We start from the raw sequence: 16,152 nt of genomic DNA, 5'->3' as shown, positions 1-16,152 counted from the left end.
TACTGCTTTCTTTGCTGACTGAAGCAGGAACTTGAGCAACACAGCCTATACCCGTACAAGTCTTGAATTGTTCTATTTCCTGTTAAAGACTTGAAGACAGACACTTAAAATTACTAGAAAACAGTTGAGGATAGACATTAAATACTGTCAGACAAATGCACTTTGATCCACGCTCAAAATGATCAGCGGTTACTGGATTATCAACTTGTCTTAGACACAAGCAAAAAAATAAAATATTGAAAACACTTTCCCCCGAGTAGCAGAATAATGTTCGTGATGTAGCCTGGCGGGTTATCTTGCTGCCCTGATAAAGACTGCTGGGAAAAACAAACCAACCAACCAACCAAAAATAAGTTAAAATTACAGAATTTAAGTAGCCAAGGAAAGTATTGGCTAAAGTGAATAGCAAGCTAGATTCAGGCACCTGAACAATTTTCAAAACACTAGTAAGTACTCCTTTGAATCACTGAACAGAAAATTTAAAAAATATAAAACACCCGAAGGTTTTTATTCCTCTTTTTTACTGAGCCTTGCAAAACAGAGGTGGAATTGTTTTAGTGCAATCTTTACTACGAATACTGAAAATAAAAACAAGTAAGATTTTCCCCATTCAACCAAAAGAAATTACTCAGCTCTAAATTAAACAGAAGTAGATTTAAAAAAAAAAAAAAAAAAGAAAAGATAAACTCGTTAATAAGCACTTACTGTGTGAGGAGACCTTCTAGTTAGAACTTCACCCTTATTTTCTACTCAGCTTTTCAACCATGGTCCTGATTAGCCAGCTGCACTGCTAAACCCCAGGTCAAAGCCGTAGGCAATTAATGGGATAACATCTTTGTCCTGGGCTACAGCTTCTTTGGAACAGGTTGGCCAAGCTCAACTGCAATTTGCTTAGCAGTTCACCTGCCGTGCTGGCTACCACTCTGGAAAGAATTAAAATTCTGTTTGTTAGCCTCCTCTAAAGGCAGTGACATTGAAACAATGCTAGAGTCCAGCCAGCGTGCCCTCCTAATTCCTCTCAGAGTACTGGAGATATTTGTTTCATTTCAACCAACTCTTCAGGGTTTCAAGGATAGTAAAGTCCCGGGACTTTAGGGGAAAAAAAAAAAAAAGGGAACTGGGTGGAGACAAAACACTTAAAAGAATACAGCACTGGAGGGAAACTTGCCATCTGAGTTATGTGTTATATCAAGCCCCATGGCGAGCAGGATGAGCAACAGACAGGTGCTTTAGAGGCAGTCAGAGCTCATCTTGCCTCCTTCCAAGCTGGAGGTATGAGGGGGAGAGATTGGCAATACTTAGGAGAAAAGCAGAGTGGTTGCTGGGACCTCAAGGCAGAAGCAGGTGCTACTGCAGTGCATAAGCAGGGGAAGAGGGATTGACACAGATTCAGAGAAATCTGGGTCTGATAGTTCTGCTGTTAAGAAACACCTTGGTTAAGCACGGGAGTGGCTTGGACTAGCTGAGATCAGATATTTAACCTCAGGGTTCACACTTTGACCAGGTGCTGCTAAATTTGAACATCTTTCTCAGAAGGGCAACTGTGGAATAATTGGTCCCCTGGAAGTTTGTTCAAGTTGCTTTACAAGTCAAAGTCTCAGACTATGCTACGTATCCTAATGTTGTAATACTGACATTCTCCTCATCCATTTCAATGTCTGAAATTCAGAAGCCTTCTACTGATGAAAAGGAAATAAGAGAGAATTCAGAAAATAAAGGATTTTGGGGTGGACAACCCCAGAGGTAAATGTAGATTCTACAAAAGATCTCACGGATACAATCTGCATGTGTGATGTATGGAAAAAAATGTTTTAAATTGCTTTATCTTGCCTATCTGTCCCCAACAGAGGTAAGAAAAAATTGTCTTTTCCCCTTTTAAAATATTATCAGCTTACTTTAAAATGTTACTCCGCTTACACAACCTGTGCGTAGAACAAATTAAAATAAATCTGCTCACTACAAACCAGACACATACATTTCCATGCACATTTAAGTATCCTCAAAAGTTCACACTGAAAGCTGCGGGCTACGCTCCCCTGGGACAGCAATTATTCAGCACAGGATTGTGCAGAACATCTCGGTCCTTGCCTCCAGAAGCAAATTGCAAAGCTACCACACAACCTGCTCGAGCACCAGAGAGCACAAAGCTCGTTCCTAGTTCTTAGCCAGTAGCACCGACGCCCAGAATCCACAAAGGAGTTCTGAAAGAAATTTGCCTCCCTCACTGATGAAAAGTATTCAACAAAAGCATTTCAACTGCACAGTACCTGTTTTTCTGGGTCACTCCTGCTAACACACACCTTCGTATGCATAGTTTAGAAATCTTTAATTGTGAAGCGCATGTAAATGTGTATAATTAGAATAAAATAATGTAATTTTACACGACAGTTGCAAAATTGGTTGCTGCTGTCTTTCACTTTCTGCCCTGCTGGTTACAGCTGTCAGGCAGGCAGCACTAACCAGCAAAATGGCACTGGAGCCCCCTGAGATTGCAAAATCTCCTTCATTAAGAGACACTCAGATCTGGGCTGGTCAAGTTCTCGAGCAACCTCCTTTAACTGGACACAGTTTGTGCAGAAGGATAGGCCAGATGGTCTCCAGAGGTCCCTTCTAACCTAGATTATTTTATGATTCTGGGATAATCAAACTTCTCCTGTCAGACACCAAGCAAGCAACCCCCAAAATTTCTTTTGCAACTAGGTACAGCTCCTTCCTTCATATACCTGCACTTAAACTGCTCCCAGAGGAATTAATTCCAACTTTATCAGCTGTGTTTGTCAACATAACAAACTGACCAAACAATCTGTCACTACGGCATCCACCAGTAGCAGATCCACTACCAGGAGATCAGGTTTCATTTTGCCCTAGACTCGACCGTGGGTGGGTGCCTGCTGCTACGTGCCTGTATTCATGTTCGGAGCAGTTTTCACTTCTGCCAAGCACTTGGAGGAACAAAGCTGGGATCTACAGTTGAAATAACTGAGTACTGTTGTAATTCAAACAACATGGAGCAATGGAAAAACGAATTTTAAAATGTATACAATAGCAATGAAAAGCAAAGGGAGTTCTGCTGATCACAGAACTTAGGTAGAAGCAATCTCAGTGACAAATTTGGTTCAAAATTTCCTTCTATAAATACAACCAATCCCACCTGTCGTTCCTCCTCAAGACGTATTCTCTCCTCTTCTTTCCGCCTTTCCTCCTCTCTTTTTGACTCAAGCTTTTTCCGTTCTTCTCGCTCTGCTTCTTCAGCCTAAAAAAAAAAAAATGCAAGCCAAGCCTTATTCTTTCTGAATGTACATTTTTTAATTTCATATCGTGGTACCATAGGAGGGTTTCTTACTATCTTCCTAGATGCACATTCAGACAGAAACAGTAAAGAGAATAAGAAAAAAAAGTCATTATCATTTAACTCTCCCCTACCCCATAATCTTCAGCATTAAAAGAAGTTTGATAACTTCATATTATGATAAACTTGAAATTACCCTTCTCACTTGCATTACCTCTATCTCAATAAGGGTTTTAAGCTTGGTAAATGCATATGAGTTTATTACTATAGTAATATTAAGCAATATTATGTCATGGCATTCCATTTCTCCTCACTTAAAATTTAGTTAGAAGGGACTCTAAGGACAGAGAACAAAAGGAAAAGGAAATATAAACTCTGTAAAACCAAGTACATTCAAATTTATCACTAACCCAGGCAGAATCTCTTAAAGAAAAAGCTGTACCAGTCTCTCAAACAATTTTATTATTTGTTTTTAAATCAAATCTAGCAAAGAGATTGTTGCAAAATGGGGAAAAAAAATAAAAAAGGCATTTAGTGTATTGTTTAGAGTTTTAAGTTGTTCTTGAGTTTCTTCAGTATAATTAAATTTGAAAATATATTAAGAGAACAAGCAAAAGACATTCAAATGGAGGATTTGTGGCTTTGACTGTTTCAGAGAAAAGATCTAACCAAGGAATTTATCTGTCTACATGGGAAAATAAAAATCAGCATGTTTTAAAATGAAACAAAGGATTCCTCACTCCACCAACTGATGCTCATCTAACTTCATTCGACTTTGCTCAATTTTTTCCACAAAAAGAGGCTAATTAAATAGAATAAATATGGAAAGTAATGACAAAATAGTTAAAACAGAGTGAGAAAAGGACCGTAATGGAAGTTTATATATTATATAATAATCAAGTTTATTACCAACCACCCTATCTATAGGGCATACCACCACGGTGTAAAGCAGAAACTAGATTGAAACCTCAGGTGACACTAAAATTCTCAAAATGGGATTTCATTTGGACCCTCTACGCATTAGAAATGTTAGCAGTTTCATAAACCCTGTCTTGTTGTAATATGTGTGAAGTTCACTGTGCACTCGACCCTCTGTTATGCAAAGGCTGTTTATCTGCTTCTTGCAACCTCATGTTCCAAGTTACAGAACAACACAGTTTGCAAAAAAATAGAACAACTAAAAGGAATTAATGCATAACCTGCTGCCATCCATGAGTACACTTGAGACAGTAAGTTTCAAAGAGCCTGCTGCTTCTCTGGAATAACAGCAACATGCTGGGCAAAACTGAAGAAAAGCAACCGTATTTACAGAAGTACTTTTGCACACAGATTTAAGAAAGAACAATTGAAAAGCCACAGTGTGTTCACTCTGCACACTTTGTCTCTGTTTAATGGCCAAATTTCAACCAAAATCTGACTGCATCGCAAATTTCAGTGGATTACAGGGTCTGATCTTCATCTCCCCCAGTCTATAAAAACAATAAACAAGACTAAACATAGATAAACGTGTACAAAGTTTTTGCACTGGGAGCACATGAAGCATTACTCAGAACTGCCCACGGTTTTGGTCGCAGACCCAGTGTTACAACAACGCTATGTGGGCTTGAATGCATTTTTAAGGGGAGACAGTACTGATATGAAGCTGCAAGCTAGTGGAAACATCCAATAAAGAGCATTCAAGAATTTAAATCCTCTCTCTGCCCTACGAGAATGCCAGAGAACCTAATGGAAAGAAAATGAGACACTATTTTGCCTGACTCTCTTGGGATCTGACATATAAATCTGAATTTACATTTTTAAAACACATAACTTGCAGTGATGACGCTGCCTTTGCCTTTCTGGGGTCTCTGTCATCACCAGTTCTTTGCTGAGTACTGCTATTCAGCTCTGCTCTGGGCTCTATACGTGGCAGGAAATGCTTACCTCTCTCTGTGCTTTTCTGGCTTGTTTCTCTTCTAATTTCCTCTGCTTCTTTGCTCCAATTTTCCCGGACACCTGAAATTCTGGCACCTCCTCAGCATCATCTTCCTCTGCAACATTGCATAAATAACAAATTTTAAATCGTCTGTTACAAGTCCTTTTGAGAAACTTCTCTGCTTCCTAGGAAAGCAGCAGCAGATGAAAAGGAGACACACATACATTTCAGACAAGACCTATTAGATGGAAAAAGGAAAAAAAAAAAAAAAAAAATCACACTGGACTGCCAAAGCCACAGAGTAGAAGTAACAAGGCAAACACGCACTCCAGTGAAGTCAGAAGTAAAAATTTACTTGATCTTTTGAAGGAAGGCTTTTCATAAGCATTTCCTGCTTTCCACAATTAAAAGATATACTTTCTTTGATACATAAAATGTGCTAATGGTTGTCATCATATAACTGCTTAACACCCAACCTGCAGAGACTTTCTTCCCAGTTACCTTTAAATTTATCACAAGACATCCATCCAGAAGTGCGATTCGGGGGCCTGCCACTCATCCATTAGTTCTATCCTGATATAATTAACCTTTGGAGGGGGGAAAAAAAAAAAAAAAAAAGTCCCTGCAATGCAAATTGTGGGCTTGACTGCAACAAAACTACATGTAAATAGTTCCCTGTTGTATGACAATTGGTTGTTTATAAAAATGATTTCTGCAACTGTGAAATATGAAAGCGTCATGCTCAAATGGCGTGCAAATGCATTATATATCTGTTCACCCAGGGGCTAAGTAAGTCTAAAGAGCTTTTAAAGACTGCCATTTTCTCCCCACCCAATGTCTCATGAACATTTGGCCACTTTATTAGCTAATCTAAATTAGTCCTTGATCCTACAAATTAAGTACCACGGATTGACCTCAACACTCAAAGAGAAATCATTAGCTCACTTCATAAAACACTTCACAATATCTAGGGATTCATGCACCTGAATCAGAAAGCAGGAACAAACTGAAAGATCTTTATCACATGGATCCTTTTTCGGGTAAGATAACGTGTACTTTGAGCATCCACAGTGCTGTTATGCTTGATGCTGACTTCAGATCCACACACTTGAAGTCTGCTGGGTAATCTGAAGAACAGCACTACCAGCTCTTGCTATTTTTCTGAAATACCGTGTTTATTTAGGGAGGGAGAAGAGCAAAAGTGTGCCGGGCAAGTTCTTCCTCAGTTAAGTTTTAGTCCTCATCGCTGGGGGGGAAAAACCACCACAAACAATTCCCCACTCACACAAATGCTGAGCCCTTGGTTTCCAAGGCCGGGCTAACAAAAAGAAAAATCCTATCTCTGTTTTAATAACCAGTTTCAGGAGAGCTGGCAGCAGCTGTACCTGGAGCTGACTGTAACGTGGAAAATGCCAGAAGGGGTTTGATAGGGCTGGTGCCAGGGTATTTCCTGTAGTGAGCTCTCTCCAGAGCGCCTGGTCCCCCTTCTTGGAAAACCAAAAAGCTGCTGTTAAAGGAGCACATGGATGAATGAGGCTCACCCTTCTTTTATACGTAGAAGTAGGTTTGAAACACTCTTGTTTTACTAATTCCAATACACAGTATGGTACTATGGTTAAGCCACTGAGACACATCATCAGAAACAAATGTAATTGAGAGCTGTGTAGGTGGCTCTCAAATAATTTAGCTGTTTTCAGGATATGGGAGTTAATATGAGGCAGGCTTGCTTGAATTTGGCTTCAGAGAATTACTGGTATCTGATTACTGAGATGATCAAAAGGGTTCCCCCTTCCTACACCACAAACAGAGAGCAACAGGGGACACTCAGACTTGACACAGTTGCTTCTACAATTTTGCTGAAGCTTAAAATAACTTTATTTATGTTTTAAATACCGGGCCAAGGGGAGTTCCAAACACAGCAGGTTAGCAACCCAGCATCAGCAACTATTAGTCCAAAATTAGCAGTACAATACTGGCATTATTCTCTAGAAAATTATTTTTGGAAAACACCACAAGTATAAAACACCATCTATGACACTATTCAACCTGAGGCTCTGAAAGCTTCTCAGATTTCATCTATATTAAGAGTACCTGAGCCAGAGGTTAGATAGAAGTTGAGAAAGGTTTTTAAAGCCTTTTTCCAGTCCCAGATCAAACATGCCTTTGTTCAGCAGCATTTGCTTTTCTCCCGTTTGAAGCATCTGATGTGATCCCTTAAGTACCACTTCCTCCAAGCTTTTTCTAGTGCAGGGAGTTACATGCAACAAAAGACAAGAGACAGCGATGCAGAGGCGGCCCACGATTCGGCAGAGCTTTAAAAGTCAACAGTGCACTAAACCTGGGTGCAATTACTATGTGCTAAATAACCCTGAACATGCTGAAAAGCATATAAGCACATGGTAAAAAGCTTTGAGGAATCAATTGGTTATTATAGCACCAAAAGCAGAGTGGATGCTGCACACAAGCCAGCGAGATTTATTTTTATTTTTTTTAACATAAATAAGCTATCGTTTCAGCAGCTTTTAACAATCACTTTTCACATACTCATAGCTGCCAACACTACCAGACCTGACAAGGGGGTCAGTCCGTGGGAACATGCACTCCATCTACCCCCGTGTTTCAGATGTGATGCAAGACGTTCAGTGAGTTGTGCTCACTTCTTGTGAAAGCAGTTTATCATCACCCTAAGCACTACGGTTGGCCAGCCTGCAAACATACTCAGTTGGAAAACCTGACAACATCAGATGTTATTGTATAGTTGAAGCTGAAAATGTAATTTTTGGTTGAAGGCTGATCTTCTGTAGTGCTCTCTACAGTTTATCTGAGGTCATAATGGCTGTAGGGTTGTGGCAGGAAAGGGAGAGACAGCGCTCCAAGCTTGACACAAGCAGTTTGTCAGTAGTGACTTTCCCCAGCTGCTCACACGAAAGTCCTGTTCCCACTTCAGGATATGGGGCTGATAAAGAATACCAACCCCAAGGCACACAGGCTCCTCTTCACCTGAACTGCCTGGGTGAGACACGACGGGACTGCTTTCGACCACAGTCACTACTCTATCAACATATTTTGGCCCATCTTTACAGTCCAGCATAACTATACCAACATTTCCAGAGTTTGCGAGGCATTTCCACCAGTTTCCAGCTCTAAAAGACAGAACGCAGAAACAGTCTGACTTACAGTAATGCTTTCATGCCACTTTACATAGTCTGCTTTACACAAACACGGGTTTTTACAAAGAAAGTTTCAGGGAACCTTAGCTTTTCCTTAATGTTTTGAACCTCTTGAGAGGCAGGACAACAGGAAAACAGTTATTAGTCACACAGGTGGTTGAAACTCCTGAAATTTGCAGAGTACTTAAAAAAAAAAATACTTCCCAATACCATTAGAAAGTGTGCTGGACTGTGTTTTCTATCGGGATGAGAATTTACCAGTCACTGTGTATAGAATATGCAGAAACTGCAGATGAAACATCCTATGTTTTAGTTGTCCTTGTCATCTACCTCAAACGGCCTGTCTTGCTTCCTGATAAGTTTTGGAAGTGGAGCAAATAGATTCCCATTCACGGAAAAGGATGCAGGCTGCACATGTGGCTGCTCACAAAAAATCCCCTGGGCACAGCAAGCTACTTTATTTACTATTTATGCAGCACCTAACAAGAAAAAAAAAGTAAGAGAAAGGGGGAGAAGGTGCCAGGCAAAACAAACAGTTCATCCTGAAGGCAGAAGACATATGCGTGTTATTAACATTGAACAGATGTATGACACCAGCCACTGGAAAGGAATCGGTTCACCATATGGAAAGGTGTGGGCATTCATGAGTAACGCAGCCCTGAGGTGGTACAGTCATAACAATTTTTAATAATTTTTTAAAAAAATTTGGTAGCTGTGCAGTTTAGGAACCGAATGAGACATTGGTTTATTAATTTGAAGCCACAAAACCAGCCTATGCTTAGGACAGAAAAAGGACAGCAAACAAAGGATATTAGCCCATTTGAGCAGAAGTTAAACAACTTGAAGTTTTTTCTCAAATAAAGCCATATGGCATAACTGAGAAACCACACACCTACCTCTTCCACACACCATCTGCGCTTGAAATGTCTCAAGGGCAGACACACATTGTGGATACTTTGGTAACACTAAAGTCACTTTCTATATGAATAGTAGCAAGTCAAAATTAACTTTTGATTCACTAGTTAGGGTATTAGTAGTCAAAGTTTCACTGTACTAGAAAGGTTTTCCTACTGATTAAGCATTAAAATTATTTCAACTGCTCCATTGGTTAATATAGCTCTCTTACCAGCTGTTTCACAAGAACAGCATGGGACCACATCAGTGTTTCTAAGTTTACACATTTTCCAGATCTTTTGGCACACCAGAGTATGGGAAGATGCAACGTTACACAAGGTGCTTAAAAAAAGTGCTTTTTATATTGACAAATTTCAGCACATTCTTCACTTTAAGCTACACACAGTAGCCATCATTGAACGAGGATAAAAAAAAATTACAATTATTTTTTATATTTTTTCCCCCAAAACTAGCAAAAAACACTCACACAAGATTTGTTTACATGCAAGACTTGAATGCTGGACTTAGCTGCTACACAAAGCAATAATGGACATTTTAAAATGCCCAAATATGATATTTTTCTAAACTCCTAGGAACTTTTTTTTGTCTTGTGCTTTCTGCCTCAATTGTGACACTTATAAAGGAAAACACAAGATTCTGATCTCCAAGTCTGGCCCAGCAAAAGAAGAGACAAATTTATGATTTATGTTGGAACTGTTAACTTCTTGTTATTATTATTTATTTTACAAGCTAGAGAACTCAGACTGTCAAAAACCGTTCACTTAATCACTATTGACTCTGTGTAAGTAAAGTAAATTTAACAAAATGTTCACTGCACTGGATATTCTTAAACCTGTGCTCAGATGTACAGGGCTAGAAGCTCAGAGAAAAGGCATGCAGGTGTTGGGATATTTAACCTTTTGGAGTTATATGCTGCTGCCAAAGTAGGGAGCCTGTAGTTTGTTCCAGTCACAAATAAAAGCCATTGACAAAAGCAGATTATTTCTCTGATGCAGTGCTTTCTGTTTGTTAAGAAAAAAATCAAAACGTAATAATCCACACAGAATCCCTTTTTTTAGCAACACTTTTTGCAACAAGTCTGAGAGGCCGTTTGTTTTGTAGGATGTTGAAGTGATCACCCTTCAAAATTAAACTTTTGAAAGTATTCCCTGGAAATCTACTGGTCTGCTTAGGCCCTCCTGGCACATCTTTCTCTTTTGCCTCGTTTCTTTCTCTAGCTCAGCTCGGCACACAACACCCACCACAGCCTTTCCACCCAGAGGGTTGCCCAGTGGTCTTTGTTTTGCTTGGTGGTTTGGAGATCACTATCATTTCTTAGAGAAGTCTGTTTCTTTGTAACTACCCTCAGTCATGGCATGGCAACACCCACCAGTTTCAGCCAACAAAAATGCCAACCCCTCAAATCAACAGCAGCAAGTTTTGGTCAGAGACACCACTCCAAGTGACAGAAAACCTGGACTGCTAAACCTGTGTCCTCCTCACCAACCAACTGAACAACTCTGGAAAAGGCACGTTGCCTGTGCACGCCTCTGTCTCCCCACACTCTTCGTAAAGTGTGCCGAGGCAAGCAGGTTTTCTCACTACATGTTTGTACAAAGTCACTGTCGGAAAGAACGTCTAACAGTCCTTCAAGCAAACAGACATTAGCCTCAGATCACGATCCTCATTATTTTTACCTCAGTGGGATCAAGGCGACCCAACCATACTTGCTGTTATAAATTCATCTCTGCAAGTTTCTCATCACTCGATAGGAAATTACAGTACTAAAACTTTTATGCAAACACCAGATTGGTTGTGTGACTTTCTGCTCCAAGCTGCAAAAAAATGTCAAGAGAGTGTCACTTATTTCACTGCGAAGCGCTTTGCAGGGTTCAAGACACAATGAGCAGGTTTGGAAGCACAAGCTTGATTCGAGAATTGGATGACTTTTTCTTCACATGACCAGCAATCAAGTAAAAGCTCTTGATAAAATATCTTTACATGTACCCAAAGGTGATCAAAGTCCAAGTGGATACACTCAGAGCATCACTCAGGCAAAAACAAGAGCCAGAGACACCCTCCTCAGTCAATAAATAAATGGGGTCTGAAAGTGGAAAATGGCTGATGCTATTTATTCACACTACCCCATGCCCCAAACAACCCTCAAGCTGACTCAAATTCAACCCCTTTCCCCCCACTTCTTCCCACTGCTTAGCTTGGCCTCTCCTGCCCTAAATGATTAATGCATGAAATCCACACACATTTATGCCTTGCAGTGCTTTTATTTTCATCTTGGCTGTAGCCAGCCCCACAAAGCCACTGCTGCCTGGGTTCAATTTAAATCAAGATACAACAGAGCTAATTAAGTCTGCTAGCTGGGATATCAGAACCAGCCTAACCACATGAATACAGAACTCTCCTTCCAGACTCATATTCTGCAGGGAAAGGCATAGGCACCCTGGTACAATGTGCAGAGCAGATGTCCTCTGAGGCACACAAACTTTAGGAACAGTGGCCTAGATCGCACTGGGCTGCGTGAAAGGCAGCAGCGTTACGACTAGAATGAAGTTGGGCAATATAAGCCAACTAAACTAATTTTTCTAAAGCCAGCCTGGAAGTCACACTGGTGGAACACAGCTCAGGGGTTTCAGTCATTTTGAGAATTACTTTGTCACCAGTGAAAAATATCTCCCCAGCAATCTTTGGCCATCAGAGGATATTAATAGATGTTGATATTCTCATAACAGATGACCTCCTTTGACTACTCAACTAACCACTGAAAAACATTACTCAGGCAAACCGAGCCAGTGTAGGCACCCGGCTAGCGGGCCTGCCCCCACAGCGCAGTGCAGCCCACATGGAGCCCGTGAATAAGGAACCTACATGAGCCGTGTGGGCTGCAATTCTGGTAGGAAAGTCGAGGCATTTAGCATTTCAACATATGTCTTACCCCACCTCACCAAGGTAAAGGAAGAACTATAACCTGGTTTAACTCCACTGGCAATGGGTGTAGATTTGAGTATTCAAAACAATCACTAGCACACAAAAACTATTCTTGTCTGTATTAAATGACTCTTTATCCAGACTTGTAAGTAAATACGATTAAGATTTCAACTACAGAAGGGATAATTAAAAGTTATCAAGGTTCTGATCATAGAATCACAGCATGGTTTGGGTTTGGAGAGTCCTTAAAGGTCGTCCTGTCCTACCCCCTGCCCCAGGCAGGGCCACCTTCCACTAGCCCAGGTTGCCCAAAGCCCCGTCCAACCTGGCCTTGAACCCTTCCAGGGAGGGGGCAGCCACAGCTTCTCTGGGCAACCTGTGCCAGGGCCTCACCCCCCTCACAGGGAACAATTTCTGCCTTAGATCTGATCTAAATCTCCCCTCTGTCAGTTTAAAACCATTAGCCCTTGTCCTATCACTACATGCCCTTGTAAAAGGTCTCTCTCCAGCCTTCCTGTCAGCCCCCTTTAGGCACTAGAAGGCTGCTGTAAGGAGATCCCAGTGTCATATTTTTTTGGTTGTATATTTTTGTATTTTTTTAATTTGAGTACTGGCACAACACAAGAACTTAGCAAAGGCAGGACAAACCGTGAGCCACTATTTTACCTCTGAAGCTCTCTTTCTCATTCTGGAATTGAAATCTGATTGTTAGATGGAAAATAGAAAACCCTCATGCTAACCACAACTCCAAAGCCTGTCAGTGTTACTTTAAGACCATTTCCTAGAGTCAGCAGAACTGGTTCCCAACAGGCAGAATATTTTGGTGATAAGAGCAGTTCCTACCTGACTCCAGTTCTACGTCTGTAACAGTAACACAGATATGGCCAGGGCATCCTCATGCCCCTCCTGAGTTCAGTGATAGAAATCTTGCACTGATGGGCTAGTGTTGTGCCCGCACTGACCTGCAGCAGAAGTCAGTGACACAGAGTAGGATCAGGTAGCTTTACCCAAAGCTAAACACAGGCCCAGAGTGGAAATTCCACACACAGAACAGAAACTTACTAGTAAAACATTTCAACAAATTTAACAACATTTTAACAATTAAAAAAACCCACTTCAGTTGCAGATGTTCAGAGCCTTCTAAAGCAACAAGAACATTTACAAGTCAAGACTGAAGAAACCAGATTGGCTGGTTTTCAGTGTTTCTGTCTACACTGCCAAGTAACTTTGCTCTTCAGTCCTGGATGCCCCCAGCTGGTCCTGCACTGCCTGGGACTGCACATCACTGCATGCACTCTGGGTTCTCTCTCCATGTGAGACAACTAATATTTGTAACACAAATCTCTGCTGTGGGGATTGCTATTTCAACAGGTTCAGACAGAGGCAGTAATTAAGCAAAACTGCTCTATATTGCAATGACACAGAGAAAATGCAGATGGCCTCCCAAAAAGAAGGCAAATCCAAGAGGTGATGCCAGGCCTATGCCACATGTCCAGAGTGGACAGCACAACATCTAACACATCCTTTTCTAAGGGGATAAGCGCCCCCCCCCCAAAAACCCTAAACTAACACAGGTAGCTCAGGGCCAGGCTAAGGGCTTTGCAGCACAGACACAGACAGTCCATGACAGAGGGGGGCTAATCCCAAATAATAATGGCCACTAGTCACTACACACCTCAACGCTGAGGAACCAGGGGCAGAAGCTTCTCCCCACAGCTACAGTGAACTCTGTGCTTAGTCTCCAAAGGCTTTGGTGTTACTGTTGTGCAGCAGTGCTTTGACACTTGGAAAGACCATCCCAGAATATGAATAAAAACCCACACAGAAACACAAAACAGAAGCAAAGAGCAAGAAGTTGGTTTAATTTGAAAAAGAAATTGAAAAAACTAAATAAAACAGGGATGTCATTTCAAAGAACACTTCATGCAAGAGCTGCAGCACTTGCATCTGGTGTACAGTAAGCTGCAAAAGAATTATTTATAAAGCCCAATGACACAGATTCTTCTATTGCTAAAATGACAAAGATCAGCCATTTGCTTTGACAGCTTCACTGTCGGCCGTCGGCATTCAAACTTTTGAAGTCTGGAGTTTAAGGGAAAAGATTTTTGGATTCCATTTTCTTTCCAGGATGTTATCACATGAAAAGAAAAAATCAAAGTTGAAAAGTTCAGACCTGTCAATTTTCCATTTGTGAAACTGCTGAACACAATTAGCTTGAATAGCACGTTTACCTGCCAACATGAGGGCAAGACCCTTTCTACAAACTGTGAGACAAGAAAAGCTGAAGAAAATGCAACTAGCCCCTAATGAAGGCATCACATAAATGTGTGCTCACTGTTTCTCACCTACTGCAGACCAAACAGACACCCTGATCCCCACCGTAAACTCCAGTGAAATGAAGCCTGCTTTTATTTGAGCAGAAACTCTGAAGACTTAACCTACAATCTGAAAGTAGAAGGAATCCAATTAGGTGAATCATGGTGACATTCTCTTTAGCAATAAAGATAATAACGTGTGAAGTTTCACCAGAAAAGGGAGTGAGGCTTACAGGGTGTACAAAGATGTTTTTTATCACCATATTCTTGTCTACAACCACACCACAGAAGTATAGCTATTAACTGTAGATTCAGCACAGGAACAGGGGACTCGTCAACAACTTGCTGGCAGTAAGACAAAATGCTGCAGTCTGTGGTGATCTCCAGCTAATTGGCTTGATTCTGATCACCACCTGGGTGGCTTCTTGGAAAGAAAACTCCAGATTTTGCAGAGATTACATTAGGGATTAATGCTTCCCACTGATTTGCAAGAAACCAATACTTTGCTACAGCTCATTATTCTAGTGCAAGGTGCGGATTCTGTTTACCCAAATTTAACCTGCATGGCTAAGCAGGAAACACAAAAGGCAGTTTCTAGGAAGCAAGTGAAGAATATGTTGTGATGCACTGTTGGCACAACAAACTGCCCGAATTCACCACAGAAGGAGGTAAACTCTTCAGTTAAAGGTAAGTGGTATTTAGAGATAAGTGATGACGTACAAAGAAGAGTTGGGCAGTTAAACAGGATATGGTCAAGCGGTAAATAATTCACAATCAGCAAAACTGAAATCTTCAAGGACCAACTGCACCCCTTCACCAACCTTAATGTCTGCTGTTAAGGTCTCTTTCAATGGTTGCAAGATGAACTGAACCAAAAGTTACCTTCCACCCAGTCTTCAGCCTGCTGCGCTCTCCTCTGGGCCATCATTCGGTTTCCCATGTTCCTCCGGCGCCTCGGCATCCCATCTGCCCTCTCCTCAGCCTGGGGCCGAGGCCTGGCCACTGCTGCTGCCGCCACATTTTGCTGGTGTTCCTCATCAGCTGCAAAAGGGAAATACGATGAGAGATTTGCCATCTCTGTTTGCTGCAGGTGTCCTTTTGCCAGTCAACTTTTGCAATCAGAAGCGCAATACCGAATGAGCCTCCCTGTTCTCACGTGTTGTTTTGTTTTTTTCCTGCATGGCAGGAGATATGTGCAAGTTGCTTTCCCATGATTAAGCGGGTTCATGCACTGGAACCTTCTTATTTGTGCACAGTGCTCTGTACAACAGGAATTTTATCCTGACAACAGTCTCTTTTGCAACAGCTTATAGATCATTGCAAAGAAAAAGCTATAGCCATGTGCTGCTTATGTCATTTGATCTGACAGTGCCCAAACAAAAAACCCTCCCCAAAAATCACCACACCGCAAAACAAAGACACTCCCGCCCCACAAGTGCTCAAAAAAGATTTTTATTTAACCTAAAGTGCTAATCTGTTTTTCCTCTCTGCCAGGAAACAACTCCCTTTATCTGGCAGGACCAGCAGTCTAAACATTTCTGAGTTACCAAAAGGCAAGGACCCAGAAGTATTTTTTTTTTTCCTTCTAAAGCATTCAGATTTTTTCTAATTTTTATTTTACTTGTG

General features: G+C 41.1%; 1 protein-coding gene across 1 annotated transcript in view; it reads right to left on the bottom strand.

Annotated features, from left to right (window-relative positions):
* DDRGK1 (DDRGK domain containing 1) overlaps window positions 1-15,616 on the bottom strand; it is a 33,648-nt gene extending 18,032 nt beyond the window's left edge. The window contains exons 1-3 of the mRNA XM_026847063.1: window positions 15,409-15,616; window positions 5,213-5,319; window positions 3,152-3,253 (exon numbers count right to left, since the gene is read on the bottom strand). Coding sequence (XP_026702864.1) covers window positions 3,152-3,253; window positions 5,213-5,319; window positions 15,409-15,601 — 402 coding nt within the window. The 5' untranslated portion in view covers window positions 15,602-15,616. The remainder of the gene's footprint in view (window positions 1-3,151; window positions 3,254-5,212; window positions 5,320-15,408) is intronic.
* Window positions 15,617-16,152: the final 536 nt, after the last annotated feature.

Source organism: Athene cunicularia (genome assembly GCF_003259725.1).
Source record: "Athene cunicularia isolate RWA chromosome 4 unlocalized genomic scaffold, athCun1 chr4_part1, whole genome shotgun sequence".
NCBI lineage: Eukaryota > Metazoa > Chordata > Aves > Strigiformes > Strigidae > Athene > Athene cunicularia.
Note: the sequence above shows the minus strand (reverse complement) of the source record. Positions and strands in the feature narration are given on the sequence as shown.